The sequence below is a fragment of the Quercus suber genome, unplaced genomic scaffold, assembly GCF_002906115.3.
Source record: "Quercus suber isolate HL8 unplaced genomic scaffold, Cork oak 2.0 scaffold_165, whole genome shotgun sequence".
NCBI classification, from domain to species: domain Eukaryota; kingdom Viridiplantae; phylum Streptophyta; class Magnoliopsida; order Fagales; family Fagaceae; genus Quercus; species Quercus suber.
Window position 1 is genome coordinate 620,642 of NW_027069626.1, and position 20,290 is coordinate 640,931.

The window sequence follows — 20,290 nt, forward strand, 5'->3', positions numbered from 1 at the left end:
AATGTAGATACACAATAAAGCACCTAGATACAATCTAACAGCTCCACAGCTCTAAAACAAAAACAAAAAAAAAAAAAAAAAAAAAAATCTCCCCCTAACAACAAAATCAGAATATCCTTTACAAATGTACTCTCCCTTTTTGTGATGAATTACCAAAGGGCAATCAAAACTCATCATCAAAAGGAGGTGGCGGAAGCAACCGTCTAAAATGCTCCAAAGCCACTCGCAAAGCATGAAGCTCATCAAGCATGTCCACCAAAATCTGACCATGAGCCGCCTGAATGGTCATGACAGTCTCCAACGTACAACGAATGTCTGAATCATCCGAAATAGAAGGTGGGGGAACAGCAACAGCAGCAGCAAGATTGACAGATGCCTCAATAGTAGTAGTACCTGTAGAAGAGGGAGGAGGAGGTGCGACACCAGAAGACTCAACCCTAGAACGTTTAGAGCTTGCTTTCATCTGAGTAGCCCTCTGCTTAAGAAAGGTGGCACCTATAGAAGCAACTATATGAACAGGCTCAAATGCGGGAAAGTCCTCTAACCCTAGATGTAAAAAAATCTGGTGAATAAAAACAGGGAAGAAAAGAGCATGAGCAGTTGAACTACTCCTATGAACCTCAATCAAAGAACGAATGAAAAGATGAAGAAAGATCATAGGAGCATCAGAGACAAAGGGCATACAAAAATGCATAACACTCCAAAGGAATGGTATGCAGATGAGAGATGGGCCAGATGAAATGGTAAGAAATCTAACAAAAGAGATAATGAGTCTCGGTCAACTCGTGAGAGGTGATCCGAGGATCAGAACCCCATTGGATAGTAGTACCAGTAACAAATGACATAATGTCATCAAGGGGTGGAGACTCATCATATGGATAAATAAGATGCTGAACAAGTGGCAACCCAAGAGCATCAGCCACTACTGAAGGAGTAATGGTGTACTCATCACCCCGTTTCCAACTTCTCACAAGAGTGTTGGAATTATAGGAGTGGACCGAGAGGTTTGAGTAGAACTCTCTGATCAAGGTGGCCGGAGGAGGATGATCAACATCAAGCAAAGGAAGCCAACCCTGACGCTCAAAGTTTCTCTGTATCTTACCATTTAGCTTGTCTAACAAAACCTTATGCACAACCCAAATATTCCTACGAAGGTTCAACTTCTCATACGCTTCCTGGTTTTTCTCACTCAAGAATCTCTCACTATCAAAAATGGGGGTAGAAGAGGAGGAGGCTTTTCTATTGGCTCTAGTCTTCCTAGACATAGTGCTAAGGAAAAGACAAGACACACAGGAAATAACCAAAAAGAAACAAAGGAAAAACTAAAGGTGGACTACAAGTTAGCACAAAAAAATATATAGAAATAACAATGATGCATGAACAGTATAAGCAAATGATGCATGCTCTAATGCAGTGAGAATAAGTTTAATTTAACTTTAAAATCACCAAATTGGCTTGAGCATAGAGTTTATATCAAAAACCCCAAAGTTTTGAAAAACCACTCATACAATTTTCAAGAAATTGATCAATTGATCATTAACCAAGATAGATAACACAATATAATGATCATATGAATCAATCCAATAAGCCAATTTCATCAAATTAAACCTAATTGAACAAAATCCCCAATTCGGGTAGTTTCAAGCCCTAGAAATTCCAATTTTTCACAAATCAACAAATTGATCAAATTAATTCACATAGATCAGTTGTATATCATCACACAACAAAAACTCATTGATCAATTGTGAAAGAAAAAGCTTGAATCATCAAAAATCCCAATTTCCCTTAGGTTCAAAATTTTCCAAAAAAATGCATGAAACTTGAAAATAAATGAAAAAGGAGGGGTATAAAGGTCTTACCGGCCTTAGAAGAGAAAAACCTTGCAAAAATTTCAAAGGAAAACGACAAAAATTTGCTTTAACTCCTTGACCGATCGAAGAGAGAGAGAATAGCTTTTGAAAAAGTTGAAAAAGTGATGAACACATGAAAAGCTAAAGGATTTTAAAAAACTCTCCGTACGATTTTCGATTGATCAAAATTTAGATTCGATCGATCGAATATGCCTTCGATTGATCCAACAGCGATCGAGCACCGATTGAAACACACAGAACCAAACCAAATTTTTAAATGCAATTTTGATCAATCGAGAAACAGGTTCGATCAATCGAAATTCTGAAAAAATCAATTTTTTGAAAAAACAAAGCAATCTAATGCAAAAACTCCTCAAAGCATAGTATTTTATGAATAAAATGCATGAGTAGAAGATGTAATGCTTTTCAAAAACACTTGTTTTAAACCCAGTTTTCCCAAAAATAAAATTTTCAATTAATGCACCTTAAATTCTCAAACAACAAACATGTTTTGCATAAAACTCAAGGAATTTTCAAACTTGGTTGGCCAAACCAAAATCACATACAATAACATGTACAAAGTTTAGCAAAAAGTAACTTGTGTAATGTGTGCAACTAGCAAAACCTTGAGATACATGTGAGATGATATATGAATAGAAATCAAGCACAATATCTACAAAATTCATCACATAGAATTCGAAAGAGACTATCACCTAAAGAGTTACATCATATAACTCTCACATCTTCTATAATAAAAGCTTGCAATCATGTATGTTTCTTGATTTGTCTCATATTGTACACACCAATTTTATTTGTTCAGAAACTTATTAAAGTAGTCGGGATAATGTACACACCAATTTTATATGATTTTGAATTTATTATAGCCCAATAATGTACACACCAATTTTAACATTTAAACTAATGCTACACCTTATGTTCTTTTTGTGCACGTGCTACACTGTCTTGAGCACAAAATCTTACGATATGTACTAAGGTGTTCATGATTAGCTAGTAAACAATGGTGAGATGGTTATTTATGCATTTCTCAATAAGATCAAGCTCGTCAATCAAAAGCATGTGACTTCAAGATCAAGACAAAGTAATCAAAAACTATAAACATCTTCCCACACAACATGCACTACAAAACTTTAATTTGTAAAGTGCAATAAATAAGCTGATCCAAACTAAACAAGGTACATAAACATGTTATGTAAAAATAAATTGGCCAACTTTTATTTCAAATCCAAGAAAAATAATGCAAAACACATTTTGCTTCCCTTTCCCCCCCCTTTTTTTTTTAATTTAAAAAAAATAACAAAAACATCCTAGAATAATATGCATGAATGTTATGCAATGTAAATCCTATAAAAACAGAGAAAAAAAATGGTTACAAAGAGTAAAGCGATGAAGCACAAGGACCATGTCAGAAAGACTCAATTAGATCGAGCATTTTGCATCCAAAATTTTTTAGATGCAACTTTAGCATTAGAGTTATTATTCACACTAGAATTCTGAGCAACTCTAGGATTGGAATAAAGGTTTAGAGCCTTTACCAATTCACTAATAAGTACTATAGGATCTTGTGTTTGAGGCACAGGTACTTTTGACTTATTTGCTCGCTTAGTAGCTTGCAACTTGAAATAGTTTGGACGAATGTGTCCAGACTTTCCACAAAAATGACAAACCCATGCAAGCTTATCATGCAACTTGCCTTTAGGAGGGTTAAGAGCCTTAGATTTAGACTCTTGAAGATCAATCCTAATCTTCCTATAAGGTGTAACTTCTACATATTTAGCAGCCTCACTCACAGAGGGTTTGACAACCTCACTTACAGGGGGTTCAGAAGAAGGAACAAAGTTTGTGGAATGGGGTTCAAGCACATAGATGCTTTCTACAAAACTAAAACCAGTTTTGTCAGAAGGAGACTTTTGAACACTCAGCATGTGATCAAGTTTGGAACTTGCAGACCTATTAGATTGTTCTCTAGCAACAGATAATTCAAGTTCCAAATTCTTAACTTTATCAAGCAAAAGCATGCTCTCAGTCTTCACATTATTCAACAATTCATTAGTATTAAATAATTTCACAAGCAAATTTTTCTTTTCAAGTTTAAGAGATACAATTTTCTTTAAGCCTAGATCAACACTCATAACATCCTTTGTAGCAACTTTGCAAAGTTTATTGTAGGTTTTTTTGTAAATTTGTATCCTTAAAGAGTTCTCCATCAGAAGGGTTCTCCTCAACAGAAACACTCTCATCAACTACAGCAGTATCGTGAAAGCCATGAAGTTTCCATCCTCATCACTATCAGACTCATTATCAGAACTTCATCATCACTAAGAGTTACAGTCATAGCCTTACCCTTAGACCTCAAGAATGTAGGACATTCATATTTCACATGACCATACCCTTGACACTCAAAACATTGTTGACCCATAGGATTATTAGAAGGTTGGCCTACTTTCTCTTTAGGTTTATCAGTGTTGTTCACCTTAGTGGGATCATTCCTCCTAAAATTTCTAGGTTCAGCATTGTTCTTACCTCTTACCCTTCTGTTATTGTTCCTAAGAAAGTTTCTAAAGTTCTTGGCAAGATAGGCAATCTTTGTAGCAGAGAGCTTATCATTAAATCCACTCAAATCAACATTATCGACAGACTTAAGAGCCATTGATTTGGATTTGTCAGTCTTAGGTAGGTCCAACTCATAGGACTCAAGTGATCCTTCAAGTTCATCAACAGGGATGAAGTCCACATCTTTGCTTTCAATGATGGCAGTCACTTTGGGTCTAAAATCCTCAGTCAAAGATCTAAGAATCTTCCTAACAATTTTAGGTTGATCATAGATTTTATCTAAATTATATGCAGAATTAACAATATCATTAAGTTTAGCGTAGAATTCATCAAAAGATTCATCATCAGACATCCTAATGCTTTCAAATCTAGTTGTTAATTGCTATAAATTATTGATTTTAACTGCCTTTTTGCCTTCATGCACAATCTGGAGGATATTCCAAGTAGTATGAGCAATCTCAACATTAGAGATTCTCTTAAATTCCTTCATAGAAATAGTATTAAAGATAGCATTCATACCTTTACTATTAAAAGCAGTTGCTTTTTTCTGAGAAGTTTACCACTCACTCGCAAGAGTAGTAGGCTTCTCCTATCCGTATTCAACGAAATTCCAAACTCTCTCATCAATAGATTTTAGGAATGCTTTCATCCTTACTTTTCAATAAGCATAATTATTCCCATCAAAGTGAGATGGAATAACAAAAGAGTGTCTGTGTTCCATGACAACTGGGGTCAAGGATCAGCTCTTAGATCAAAAGATCTACAACAAGAGAGCCACCCGCTCTAATACCACTTCTTCATTTTTAGACCCCCTTAAAACACAACCAGATTAACCTAGTTAATTAGCATTAAATTGTCAGATCTAGGTTAACACAAATATATCATATCAGTGTAAAGTGCAAAAAATAAAGAACAAAAAGATATGATGACCTAGGAAAACTAAATCAGTAAAAAACCTAGAGATGATTTAACCTAACTATCCTCAAGGTAAAACGAATCCACTATAAAAGAATTGAAGTTTACACGATAGCGACTTAAACCACTAACATCCTATTTTTATCTCGAGTAGGAAACTTACTACCATAACTACGTGATAGCTCCGAGTCCACGAATTACTTCTTTCTTGAATTTTCAGCAAGTACAAGCACTCCCGCTTGTAAATCTTTAAGCTCTTAAATCTGCAACTGAATTGATCATTAAGTTGTTGATATAGTCTTGATTCTTGATAACCCTAAGTATGTGTGAATGAAAACACCTCTAGATCTCACAGAAGATTCACACACATAGCATAAAGAGCAACCTTAAAACGTGGCTAGGGTTTACCCTTTTATACCTAGAGCAAAACATAAAACCCTACACGACAAACGGGCTTGGGCTGAGTTGAAAAATTATGTAGAAAAACAATCTGCATGACTTTCGATTTAGACTCGATCGATCGAGCCAGGCAAATTTACACAGTAAATCTTGCAGTAACTCGATTCCAACTTTACATATAAATACACTTTGAGCAAGTCTAAATAAGACTAAAAAGTTTTGATCAAGGTTTGCCAACATTACGAATTGAAGTTCTAATACATTAGTTCCTAATTTCTTAAAACCTAACATTAATGACATGAATCAATTTACTTTACCCAAAAAAAAGACATGACTCATTTTAAGATATGAATTTAAATCACCTTATAACACCATGCAAGCCAACCGCTTGCTCCAATACAACATACCATAACAAATCCAATTTTCAACATCATAAGTATAGAGTTTTACAAGTGCTTAAATCAAATAAAATATTATTCATCATATCTAATCAACAATACTCATTCACATTTGCAAGAAATGAAAAACACTCCCAATATTAGTTTAAACCACCTTATAATATCATGCAAGCCACCCACTTACTCCAACACAACAACCCACTACAAAACTAATAACAAACATCACAACTATAATGCTTACAAGTATTGAAATCAAATAAAATACTATTCATTACATCTAACTAACAATACTCATTCACGTTTATAAGAAATGAAAAACACTCACAATATTAGTTTAAACCACCTTATAACACCATGCAAGCCACTCGCTTGCTCCAATACAACATATCACCACAAATCTAATTTTCAACATCACAAGTATAGAGTTTTACAAGTGTTTAAATCAAATAAAATATTATTCATCACATCTAATCAACAATACTCATTCACATTTGCAAGAAATGAGAAGCACTCCCAATATTAGTTTAAACCACCTTATAACACCACGCAAGCCACCCGCTTGCTTCAATACAACATACCACCACAAATCCAATTTCTAACATCACAAGTACAGAGTTTTACAAGTGTTTAAATAAAATAAAATACTATTCATCATATCTACTCAATAGTACTCATTCACATTTGCAAGAAATGAAAAACACTCCCAATATTAGTTTAAACCACCTTATAACACCATGCAAGTCACCCGCTTGCTCCAATACAACATACCACAACAAATCCAATTTTCAACATCACAAGTATAGAGTTTTACAAGTGTTTAAATCAAATAAAATATTATTCATCATATCTAATCAAAAATACTCATTTACATTTGCAAGAAATGAAAAACACTCCTAATATTAGTTTGAACCACCTTATAACATCATGCAAGTCACCCGCTTACTCCAACACAACAACCCACCACAAAACCAATCACAAACATCACAACTATAATGCTTACAAGTATTGAAATCAAATAAAATACTATTCATTACATCTAACCAACAATACTCATTCACGTTTATAAAAAATGAAAAACACTCACAATATTAGTTTAAACCACCTTATAACACCATGCAAGCCACCTGCTTGCTCCAATACAACATACCACCACAAATCCAATTTCTAACATCACAAGTATAAAGTTTTACAAGTGTTTAAATCAAATAAAATATTATTCATCACATCTAATCAACAATACTTATTCACATTTGCAAGAAATGAAAAGCACTCCCAATATTAGTTTAAACCACTTTATAACACCATGCAAACCACCCGCTTGTTCCAACACAACATACCACCGCAAATCCAATTTCTAACATCACAAGTATAGAGTTTTACAAGTATTTAAATAAAATAAAATACTATTCATCATATCTAATCAACAGTACTCATTCACATTTGCAAGAAATGAAAAACACTCCTAATATTAGTTTAAACCACCTTATAACACCATGCAAGTCACCCACTTGCTCTAACACAACAATCCACCACAAAACCAATCACAAATATCACAACTATAATGCTTACAATTATTGAAATCAAATAAAATACTATTCATCATATCTAATCAACAATACTCATTCACATTTGTAAGAAATGAAAAACACTCACAATATTAGTTTAAACCACCTTATAACATCATGCAAGCCACCCGCGTGCTCCAATACAATATACCACCACAAATCCAATTTTCAACATCACAAGTATAGAGTTTTTCAAGAGTTTAAATCAAATAAAATATTATTTATCACATCTAATCAACAATACTCATTCACATTTGCAAGAAATGAAAAATACTCCCAATATTAGTTTAAACTACCTTATAACACCATGCAAGCCACCCACTTGCTCCAACACAACAACCCACCACAAAACCAATCACAAATATCACAACTATAATGCTTATAAGTATTGAAATCAAATAAAATAAAATTCATCATATCTAATCAACAATACTTATTCACATTTGTAAGAAAAAAAAAACACTCACAATATTAGTTTAAACCACCTTATAACATCATGCAAGCCACCCACTTGCTCCAATACAACATGCCACCACAAATCTAATTTCTAACATCACAAGTACGGAGTTTTATAAGTTTTTAACTAGAATTTACTTACTTAGCTCAAGCTAAGTTTACAACTTTTAGAAAAAATCCTAAGTTAACTTGTGTTCTTCACCTTGTTCCTTACAATTTCTTCAACCACAAAAGAGAAAGAGAGCTGGAGATAAAAGAAAGATAACTTTTAGTTAGCTTTAGTCCACATACCCAAAAAAAAAAAAAAAATTAGTTTACTAAGAAATGGATAACCCACCAAAAAAAAACATCCCAACCAAAATTAGCTTAGTACTTAAGCTTAAACACAAACAAAACCAAGTGAATCTCTTGAATTTGATCCTCAAATCCAAATGCAAATCTAACAAATACAACTGATTAGTAATAGTTTAGGTAAGTTTATCATTCCCTTTATTAAATCCACATTATACAAGGGATAATCTACAAGTACTACTCAGACCACAAAGGTTATACACACACTCAATTACATAGCAATATCAAGATGTAAGAAAAATTCTCCTCCCTAAAACAAATTCATTAAGTCACAACAATCAAAGGCTCTTCAAACCCCTTCCCACTCAATAATAAGGTATTAGAAATAGTTTCTTAACACATTCAAACAATAATATACACCCATCACAAATGTCCAAAGCTGCTAAACCCCAAAAACTTACTATTTCGTGGTTTTGGTTTTGAATCCTTCAAAGTAGAAAACACACAAAGAAGCATAGAAAAAATCAATTAAGTAGTAATAACAAAAAAAAAAAAACAAACAAGCACTTGGGAAAAATTCATTATGATACCACAACAATCACCCCATGTATATAACAACATCAAGCAATACCAACCAACATAAGAAATAGAAGCAATTTCAAGCAATACCAAACTTGTACCATAATTAAACCAATTAGTAATTAAGTACATATCCAAATTTGGAACATGAAAAACAAAAATCAAAGACTCACTCACTAGTACCCTTCTCGACCCACGGCGGGATAAGTATGGTCGAGACCCAAACACCCAACCAGCCTTGAATACTTGAGTTTATCAAGGGATAATCTAAAGTACATGGCACTTTAGTGTAATCCTACATATACAAATAAAATAGCTTTAACAATCTAATCAAATTTAACTAAAAAATAAGCTTAAGGTAAGATGTCACCCATGATTTACAAGCTGGACTTGTACATAACTTTAGGATAAACCTTATACAGCAAACAATAATTCCAAGAACACAACAACAGATAGTACACCAATAATTATCAATTAAAAAAAAAAGAAAAAAAGAAAGAGAAATGAGATGTATAGATCGGTAGGTGGAGAAAGAGGCGAAGCGTCGCCAGCGCGGAGGAAGGTGAAGCATCGCCAATATGGAGAAATCGAAGCATCGCCAATATAGAGAAACCGAAAGCTACGGCAGTAACGACTTCAGGAATCGTTGCGAATGGTTTGTACTGGCATTGGTTGCGAATGGTTCGCTGGGTTTGTGTTCAAATTAGCAGCGTGCTCAATCGACAACAGTTGCGAATCTTTTGGAATCGCTGCAAATTGTTCGCCAGTTGTGAATCTTTGCGACTCGTTTGGGTTTGTGCTCAAATCATTGCGAATCGTTCTTATCGGCGATGGTTCAGGTGGTTTACTGGCGACAATTCGGGTGGGTTATCGGCGACGGTTATCGACGATAGATTGGGTTCTTTTAGGCTTGGTTTCTTTTGGGATTGGGATGGGTTAGGTTCTTTTGGGAACGAAGGTGAAGGTTGCAGATTAATAGGAAGAAAATAAAACGACACACACATGGGTATTTATAGTGGTCTTTAGCGACGAATTGGTCTGTCGCTATTGCTACCTCTTCGTCGCGAAAGGTAGTAAGCTTTTAGCAATGAATTTTAGTTTCATCACTAAAGACCCAGGCTTTGTTAAGTTTTTTAGAGACGAAATTCATATTTCGTCATTGAAGCATAATTTTAGTGACAAATTGTGTTTTCGTCGCTAAAAACATGGAAGTGCGAAACTATTATTATTTTTAGTGATGAATATTTTTCGTCACTAATTCTTCCTTATAGAGACGAAATGATTTTTATCACTAATACTATCCACAGCAATACTACAGTAATGAAATATTTCGTCACTAAAGATTTCAACTTTTAGTGACGAAATATTTCGTCGCTATAGATTAATTAAACTCGCACCAAAGTTTCCCTCTGCTGGCGCCCATTTTTCAAATCACAATAGCGATGAAATTTATTTTTCGTCACTAAATGTTATAATTTTTTTCATTATTAGTGACGAAATTCATATTTTGTCGTTAAAGATGTATTTTTAGCGATGAAATATATTTCCTCACTAATTTTCGTCACTAAAAATACATTTTGTTGTAGTTGTGAAAATTAAATCTAAGGGTGAGAAAGACATTGAAAATTATATATCACACTCAAAATCATCTATCAATCAATTTTAATCCAACCTAACAATTAAATAAATTGCTATACAAATTAAATCAAACAAAAAACCATATGCACAACGAAAAATACACAAATCTAAGGTACTACACAAATGTATTCAAAAGCTACCAACCTTTCCATATTCAAGGTGTTTTAAAAAATTTAATACAAATTTAATAAATTATTTTTTTAGTTATTTTTATGGAATTTTTTTTTTACTAAGTGACTATCTTTTAAGATTATAGATAATTTCATATATAACTCCCATTAAAAAATTATTAAGAAAAAAAAATTAATACATGAAAGCCTTTTCTATAATAATAATAATAATAATAATAAAAGTAATACCCTTCAATAGTTGAGGGAGGGAAATTTCAACCAATTGAGCTATTACTTTAAAAAAAAAAAATTATTATGGCTAAAATATTGTGTTTACGTATTTTTAGTGTCAGACCATCAGAACTCAAAAGTAATGTTGAATATTATTGTGGGGGGAAAAGCCCAATCTAACGTAGGGGGCCTAGGACCCCATTTGAGGATTACTATATGTCTGAAGAGAAGGAGGTGGTAAGGGCAAGGCCCATCTGGAAGAAGGGTACCTAGAAAAGAAAGATGGGTACAATTCGAAGAGATCGCCATCCGTCCGAAGAGATTTTATTCGTCGGACGCGAATAGTATTGATCAACTGAATGTGTAAAAGGTCAGAATGATCTTCCGAGCATTCCTACTGATCAAGATAAGGTCTGAATATATCTGGAGACGATAAGAATGAGAAAATATCTAAAGGAAAAGCTGCTACCACCGTATTAAATGCACTGCAACAACTTTTCTAGCCTCATTTATGCGGAGAAGACCCCTGAACAAGGTAACCTCATCTACCACCACTCACAAAAAGCTGGAAAAGATACATGACATGACATGCACTCAAGTAGGAATTTAGATGAAGAACAAATGGACGATAGAGATGGGGGAGGAGGGTGTTATATAAAGAAGAAGGATTCCTAGAAGGAAGGGAGGGCGAAAGAACTGTAACTTGTATTGAATTAATCAGAATTCTCTTCGGATTCAAACTCGCTTAGTCTTTACATGTACTTTTATGTTGGTTTATACTTACATGCCATAATCAATTGTTGTGAGATCCATAGTTAATCTTGCTCTATCACCCACACTCTACAAATTTTATTGTTTTTGGGATAGGGCCTCCAATCCTGACCCTACAATTGGCACCGTCTGTAGGAAGAGCTTGAGTATCAGTGGAAGCAACAGCAGTTGGTAATGGTGGAACCAGGACAACAACCGGTAGAATCTGTGGCATCCCAGCATTTAGACCCTTTTCTCAATTTGGAGCAGAGACAAGATCGTGAAGGTAGTGTGCATACTATGCACCCTGAGCGAAGTCAACCTCGTGGAGGAAGTCATGTGTCTCATGCAGAGAAGAATAGCATGCAAATAGAAATTGAGAGGTTAAGGAGGGAGTTACGCCATGCAAAGAGAAAACGTGTTTCTTCATACTCTGATGAGGGTTGGGATGACGAGCAGGATGTCACTATTGAGCAAAGGTCTCAAACACCAATCAGTGAATCCTTTTCATATGAAGAAGAGCACCGTCGCAAAAAGCAACCTCAAAGCCCATCACGTGGAGGGGTGGTAAATGATGCTATGAGCAGGGCTCTGAATCAAATCTCTAGGTCACCCTTCACGCATAGGATTGAAAGAGCGAGACTTCCTTGGCGTTTTAACCAACCAACCTTTACCATTTATAATGGTAAAACGGACCCTGTGGAGCATTTGAGCCACTTTAATCAAAGGATGGCTATCTATTCTAGAGATGAAGCTCTGATGTGTAAGGTCTTCCCCTCTAGTCTTGGACCGGTTGCAATGAGGTGGTTTGACAGCCTAAAAGCAAATTTCGTCAATTCCTACCAAGAGCTCACTCAAGCTTTTGGTTCACGTTTTGTCACCTGCTGAAGAGCGGTTGGGCCCTTGTCTTCTCTGCTATCCTTAAGCATGCGTGAGGGTGAGACCCTGAAGGCGTACTCAAATAGGTATTGGGAAATGTTTAATGATATAGAGGGTAACTTTGATGCAATGGCCCTAGATACGTTCAAACTTGGCCTACCTACTGACCATGGTTTAAGGACGTCCTTGTCTGGTAAACCTGTTACTAACATGCGTCAGCTCATGGACCATATTAAAAAATATAAAAGGGTTGAAAAAGATCAGCAGCAAGGGAAGGGTAAGGACAAGGTAACCCCCCAAGAGAGGAAGGATTTCAGGTTAGACCGTTATAACAACAATAAGCCACGGAGAGATTTCGTTGGGCAGTCGGGGTCAACAAATGCTCAAGCAGTCAATACAGTGTTCAAGGAGCCAGTCCACCAAGTTTTGGAAAAGATCAAGAATGAACCATTCTTTAGGTGGCCGAGTAAGATGGTGGAGAGTCCTGAAAGGCACAATCACAATCTCTATTGTCAATACCACCAAGACCATGGGCATACCACTAAAGACTGCAGAAGTTTGTGGGATCATTTGGACCAATTGGTCTATGAAGGCAGGTTGGGGCATCTCTTGCATCACTCTAGTGGCCGAGGAGGTCAAATGAATTTTGAGTCCGAGAGGAGTGATTCTGCGAAACCTCCTCTAGGAACTATTAACGTCATTTTCGCTGCACCAGGAAGAACAGGGTCCTAGCCGTCCAAGGTTATGTTAGTAGCTCAGTTACTAACAGGGGACATTGGTCTAGATCTGAAGAGCGCTAGACCGGCTGTCCAGCCAATTTTAGGCTTTTCGAACAAAGATAGAGTTGGAACCATTCAACCTTATGACGACGCTTTAGCAGTCACCCTTAGAATTGAAGGATATGATGTGAAAAGGGTAATGGTGGACCAGGGTAGCGCGGTGGAGATAATGTATCCTGACCTCTACAAAGGGCTGAACCTCAAGCTTGATGACTTAACACCATACTATTCTCCCTTGGTTAGCTTTGAGGGAAGAATTGTCACCCCGAAAGGCCAGATACGGCTACCTGTACAGACTGGCTCAGAAGTAGTGGAAGTGGACTTCATTGTCGTAGATGCTTATTCCCCTTATACGGCAATTGTAGCCAGACTTTGGTTACATATGCTAGGGGCTGTTTTCTCCACTCTACATCAAAAAGTTAAATATCCATCAGAAGGACGGGTTTGTGAAATCCGTGGAGATCAATCCTCGGCCAGGCAATGCTTGGGTGGCTGCCATCCAACACAAGCCTGAAACTGAGTCCTAGGTCAGGACTGAGGGAGACTTATAGCAGTTAAAAAGTCGGGTGTTACCCGTCGAGAATCTTGATGAAGGCGTTAGATGCGAGGATTTGGTAAAAGTTTTAATTGGGGATAGTCCTGAAAGGTACTTTCAAGTCGGATCTCAGATGCCTCAACCAGAAAAAGAAGAGCTAATTGATTTCCTCAAAAGAAATATTAACGTATTTTCCTGGAGTGCTTATGAAGCCCCAAGAGTAGATCCGGAGTTTATTTGCCACCATTTGAGGGTCAACCCACTGATTGTCCCTAAGAAGCAGCCTCCTCGGCGGCCATCTAAAGAGCATGTAGATGCAGTCAAAGAAGAAGTAACGAAGCTCAAACAGGCTGGAGCTATCAAAAAAGTTTTTTATCCCGATTGGCTGGCCAATACTGTGGTAGTGAAGAAGAAAAGCGGAAAGTGGCGAGTTTGTGTAGACTTCACGAACTTAAACAAGGTAAAAGCATTGAGGTCTATATAGACGACATGGTAGTAAAAAGCAAAGTTATTTCTGAACATGTGAAGGATCTCGATAACACTTTTGAAATCCTAAAAAGACATAAGTTGCACTTGAACGCCTTCAAATGCTCATTTGGTGTGGGGTCAGGCAAGTTTTTGAGTTACATGGTAATACACAGGGGAATTGAAGTTAATCCAGATCAGATAAAGGCTATTCAAAATTTACAGCCTCCTCGGAATCCGAAAGAGGTTCAGAAGTTAACAGGGATGACAGCTACTCTGAACCGATTCATCTCTAAGTCCGCGGATATGTGTAAACCTTTCTTCTCACTAATCAACAAGTGGAAGGGATTTGAATGGACTAAAGAATGTGCCTTAGCTTTTCAACAACTTAAAGATTACTTGGCTCGGCCACCGATTATGTCTAGCCCTAAGCCAGATGAGGTCCTGTTTGCCTATATTGTAGTGGTTCCTTATGCTGTAAGTCTGGTGTTAATACGAGTGGATCAAGGTGTACAATGACCGGTTTACTGTGTGAGTAAATCTCTACATGAGGTCGAGATCAGATACTTGCCACTGGAGAAAGCTATTTTGGCAGTAGTACTCGGAACACGAAAATTGCCCCATTACTTCCAAGCATATACGGTCGTTGTGCTCACGTAACTCCCGCTTAAAACCGTACTTCGAAGTGCCGACTACACGGGGAGGATAGCCAAGTAGGGCACTATCTTGGGGGCTTCCGATATCAAGTACATGCCTCGCACTTCAGTCAATGGGCAAATCCTTGCGGATTTGGTGGCCGAGTTCACAGAACCTAGTTTAGAAGAAATAACGTCAAAGAAGGACATGGATGAAAAATCGGTTGGGATGATTTCTCAACAAGGTCCTGCCCGCTAGGAAGTGTACGTGGACGGCGCTACGAACCAGAAAGGTTCTGGAGTAGAGCTAGTACTGATATCTCCAGAGAGAATCATCATTGAAAAATCGTTAAGGTTGAATTTCATGGCAACAAATAATGAGGCAGAGTACGAAGCCCCATTGATGGGAATGTCTATGGTCCAACGAATGGGAGGAAAGGCAGTGGAGTTATTCTCGGACTCAAGATTAGTTGTGGGCCAAGTACAGGGGGAGTTTGAAGCGAAGGATGAAAGGATGCAGAGATACTTGAGCCGAGTTAAACGTCTACAGTCGGAATTCGAATTTTTCAGCTTGCTACATGTTCCTAGAAGTGGTAACGCACATGCTAATTCTCTGGCCACACTCGTTATCTCTTCGGTACAAAACTTGCCGAGGGTTATCCTCGTTGAGGATTTGCACGAGCCTACCGAGGCAGGGAGAGATACAGTACAAGTTCACCAAATCGGAATTGGCCTCTGCTGGATGGACCCTATAATCAAATTCTTGAAAGAAGATACTCTGCCTGAAGAAAAGGGGGAAGTTGACAAAATTCGGAAGAAGGCGACCAGATTCTGGCTGTCCAAAGACCGAAAATTATACAAACGATCCTATTCAGGACCGTACCTGTTATATATTCATCCTGAAGCGGCTGCGTTGCTATTAGAAGAGTTGCAAGAAGGAATTTGTGGGAGTCATACTAGAGGTAGGTCTTTAGCTCACCAAGCCATTACTCAAGGTTATTGGTGGCTAAATAGGCAAAAAGAAGCCCATGACTATGTCAAAAAGTGCGATCAATGTCAACGGTTTGCGCCGAACATACACCAACCAGGTGGGGTCCTCAACCCACTGTCTAGTCCATGGCCGTTTGCTCAGTGAGGCTTGGATATAGTGGGTCCATTCCCAAAGGTCGTCGGAAACAGGAAGTATCTTCTGGTCGACACAAACTATTTCACCAAATGGTTGAAGCTAAGCCTCTGGCCAATATCCGAGACGTAGACGTGCAAAGATTTGTGTGGAAGAATATTATTATTCATTTCAGAGTTCCTCATACTCTCATCTCGAACAATGGTCCACGGTTCGACAGTAAGGCATTTCGGAGTTATTGTAGCGAACTAGGGATCTTGAATAGATACTCTACCCCTGCCTATCCCTAGGGGAATGGACAAGCAGAAGCAATTAACAAGGTCATAGTTAATTGATTGAAGAAGAGATTAGACGATGCGAAGGGCAAATGGGTGGAAGAGTTGCCACACGTACTTTGGGCTTACAGAACTACGCCTCACAGATCTACTGGAGAAACTCCTTTCTCGATGACTTATGGGGCTGAAGCTGTTATTTCTCTGGAAACTGGGTTTCCAACTCTGAAAACAAGTTCATTTAGTTCGACCAGCAATGATGAACTTCTAGAAAAGAGTTTGGATTTGATCAAAGAGAGGAGAGAAAATGCAATGGTTCGATTGGCACATTACCAGCAAAAGCTCAGGCAAGGCTATGATGCCAACGTAAAGCTAAGGCCCCTAGAACCTGGTGATTTGGTACTCAGGAAAGTTATGGGCACTGCGAAAAACCCAACTTGGGGGAAGCTAGGACCTAATTGGGAAGGGTCATATCGTATCACTTCAGGGGCTAGAATTAGGGCATATTTGCTGGAGGACTTAGAGAGTCATGTAATTCCGCACCCTTAGAATGTAAATAACCTCAAAAGATACTATTATTAATCGAATCATTTCTTTAGTCACTATGATAATTTTTCGTCCCTAACGCTTTTCTAAGTGTGTAAACTTAAATCCAGTCCTCGGACCAAATGATTTGGGTTAGTTAACACTCACTAACGCTTCTCTAAGTGTGTAAACTTAAATCCAATCATGCCTGTAGTCCTCAGACCAGATGATTTTGGTTAGTTAACAATCCCTAACGCTTCTCTAAGTGTGTAAACTTAAATCCAATCATGCTTGTAATCCTCAGACCAGATGATTTGGGTTAGTTAACACTCCCTAACGCTTCTTTAAGTGTTTAAACTTAAATCCAATCATGCCTGTAGTCCTCGGACCAGATGATTTTGGTTAGTTAACACTCCCTAACGCTTCTCTAAGTATGTAAATTTAAATCCAATCATGCCTGTAGTCCTCGGACCAGATGATTTGGGTTAGTTAACACTCCCTAACGCTTCTCTAAGTGTTTAAACTTAAATCCAATCATGCCTGTAGTCCTCGAACCAGATGATTTGGGTTAGTTAACACTCCCTAACGCTTCTCTAAGTGTTTAAACTTAAATCCAATTATGCATGTTGTCCTCGGACTAAATGATTTGGGTTAGTTAATACTTTTGTGTTGTTATTACTAGTGAAGTTTAAGTCTGGAATGAGTCTTGCCTGACACTCTCAAATGTATTTATAATCGGCTCTAACTTATGCTAGCCTTCTTTGTATATGTGCGAAAAGATCTGTGAAACTTTTATAACATTTGTTGTATTCATTATTTAATAGTAATTTTTATACACTGTTCTTTCTGGAACCAATTTTAGTTATGTATATTACCAGCAGGATAGGGTGATTATGTTTATCTACAGTTATTTGTAGCAAGAGTAAGTCATATGATATACACCAAAAGTAAAAAGGAACCATTTCATTAACCAAAAGAGAATAGTCTACAATCCCTTACACATTTATTAAAAACAAAAAAACAAAAAAACAAAAAAAAACAAAACAAAACAAAAAAAAAATAAACAAAAATAAACAAGAACAGATAAAAACAATGGTACAAAAGAAAAACCCTAAGTATCTAAGTCTTTGTTTGAGGGACCACAAGGTCGGCAGCCTGGGTCGTCTAAGTAACAGCAGCTGTTGAGACCTGATCCTTGGGCTCTGAAGAAGTCTTCTCTTTTTCCGAGTTCTTGCCCTTGTCCTTGGATGGTTCAGCTAGTTTGCTATGATCACCTGGCTAACCAGGCTCCTTTGAGACCTCAAGCGTGGTTGGAGGAACTTGGCTGACCAAAGATTGCTCCGAAGCCTCTGGAAGTTGTGTTGGGGGAGGAGGATCAGACTCTGGGAGCTCTTGGATGTCAGGATCGTAGTATATACTCCTAGGCAGCCTTAATTCCGAGTCAGCAGGCACCCCGGCAGCATCTAGTGCTTTGCCCTAGATTATGTCGCAGTAATCTTGGCTGACCGAGGCGAACTGCTCCGTTAAACCTTTTTCGGTCACGTCCACTCCCAGCTTGTATGCTGCTTCCTTTTCGGCCTCGGTCGTCTCATTGGCCAGCTGAGCATCCCTCCAAGCCAACTTGGCAGTCTCCCTAGCCTTTTGGAGTTCGGTTCGAAGTTCCTTCACGAGCGCTCTCTCAGAGGCCAAATTAGTCTGAGTCTCATTTAGTAGCTTGCGTTGGGCTTCGGCCTGGCTCTCAACGTTTTGAAAGCCAGCATTGAGGCTATCCCTTTCCTGGGTTACCCCTTTGAGCTGCTCAAAGATCTGAGAGAACTCCTCTTTTAAGCTACCCAAAGTTTTTTCTGCCTCAGACCGAGAGTAGGCCTCCGCTTGGGCTTCGACATAGGCTTTTCTGTTCCACTTTTCGGCCACGAAGACTTGCTGGGTAATCTACACAGTGAAGTAAAAATGTTAGCATAAAACGGCAGAAAATTAGCATGCCAACTGAAGAGCGAGATAAGCTCACTTACTATAGCCAGGTCCCTCTTCAGGGACATGAAGAGTTCATACTGGCTGAAGCGCTTGTATGACTCCATGTTTTAGGGGGGGAGCAGTGGTTGCTCCAGGGCTTCAGCTATCAGCCCTGCTCTTCCCCCATCGAAGTTTCTAATGGAGGTCTCCCATGAAAAAGGAACGCCATCCAGCTCCAATCTGGGAGACCACGTGCGTTGCCCTTGGAGCACGTCAGCCGCCAAGAGGCTCCTCCCGACTCTCTACAGATGAGGCCCTCTTGCTCCGGTGGTCCCTCACCACCTTTTGTTGCTTTGTGGTCTTTGGTGGCACCACCACCTCCCTCTCCTCAGGTTCGAGAGGTCTCTTTTTCTTCAAGTCCGGTACTGGCTTTAAGCCTGGATCAGGAACCTGAGGTGGTGGTGGAGGCAAGTTCACCACTAGTCGGGAAGTCCCAGTCCCTTTGGGCTCAGCCTTCTTACCCCTCGTCTTCAGCAGAGCTTTTAAGTTTGACATTTCTTCTTCTTCCGAAGAGTCCTTTGGAAGCGTGGTTATCAGAATTAGGGGATGGACACTGGACTGTCTGTCAATCTCCTCCTTAGAATCTGAGGAATGTATCACCTGCACCCCCCTGAAGCTTCTCCTTCAAATTTGAACTTGTTTATCTGTTCCTTTAGTGAAGAGGACGAAGAGCCGACCCCCTCGCCTACGACTGCCGGCTCAAGGGGGACTTGTTGAACTGGTTGGACCAGCAGTGGGACACCCTGTGGATTTGGGTGTGGAACAGGTTCAAGGTCGTATGGCGCTAAGAAACCACGCCAAGCGACGTCTATTCGCCAAAGCCGATGATCACCTTGTGTAATGGCGTTACCGACCGGCTGAATATCAGTTGCTTTTGGTGTGTAGCTGAGGATGAGGGGAACAGACCGGAGCTGTCTGTCTTCGCTCACAAATATCTTCGAGCGTAATAGATAATTAAGTGCAGCGGTGTTGGTGAGGCTAAGCCGAGGAGAAGTATGCCTTTTATCTGTAAAAAAAAAAAAAAAAAAAAATTAATAATAATAATAAACGAACTTGGTCAAAAAAACTGAAAGATGACGACATAAAAAAAACAACAGATTATGAAGAGTGAAGATCCTAAGCCTACTGTTAGAGAGCCTAAGTCTAGGAAGTCACACCTGGCTCTCCAGGCTGGATCGGATAGTGTAGACCTTCATGCCATGCGCCCGAGACGATTAAATAGTCGTCTTTCATCCCTTTATTTGACTTGGGAAGGCAGGACAGAAGTCTAACAGTGTCGGATCGGGATTTAAGGTAATATCCCGCCCCCTT

General features: G+C 38.3%; 2 protein-coding genes across 2 annotated transcripts; both read left to right on the forward strand.

Moving 5' to 3' along the window:
* Nucleotides 1-12,680: 12,680 nt before the first annotated feature.
* LOC136069371 (uncharacterized) lies at nucleotides 12,681-13,364 on the forward strand. Its single transcript, XM_065777815.1, has one exon. It carries the CDS (start codon nucleotides 12,681-12,683, stop codon nucleotides 13,362-13,364), a length of 684 nt encoding a protein of 227 aa, XP_065633887.1.
* Nucleotides 13,365-13,376: 12 nt separating this feature from the next.
* On the forward strand, nucleotides 13,377-14,430 carry LOC136069372 (uncharacterized). Its single transcript, XM_065777816.1, has 2 exons — nucleotides 13,377-13,853; nucleotides 13,966-14,430. The coding sequence occupies exons 1-2, from the start codon at nucleotides 13,377-13,379 to the stop codon at nucleotides 14,428-14,430; spliced, it is 942 nt and encodes a 313-aa protein (XP_065633888.1).
* The last annotated feature ends 5,860 nt before the right edge of the window (nucleotides 14,431-20,290 follow it).

What these genes read in the sequence shown, in the direction of transcription:
- LOC136069372 (XM_065777816.1), top strand. Translation starts at nt 13,377, where the DNA reads ATGTTAGTAGCTCAGTTACTAACAGGGGACATTGGTCTAGATCTGAAG. An exon ending in AATATCCATCAGAAGGACGG is followed by an intron (nt 13,854 to 13,965) that starts GTTTGTGAAATC and finishes GACTTATAGCAG; the next exon opens with TTAAAAAGTCGGGTGTTACC.
- LOC136069371 (XM_065777815.1), top strand. Translation starts at nt 12,681, where the DNA reads ATGCGTGAGGGTGAGACCCTGAAGGCGTACTCAAATAGGTATTGGGAA.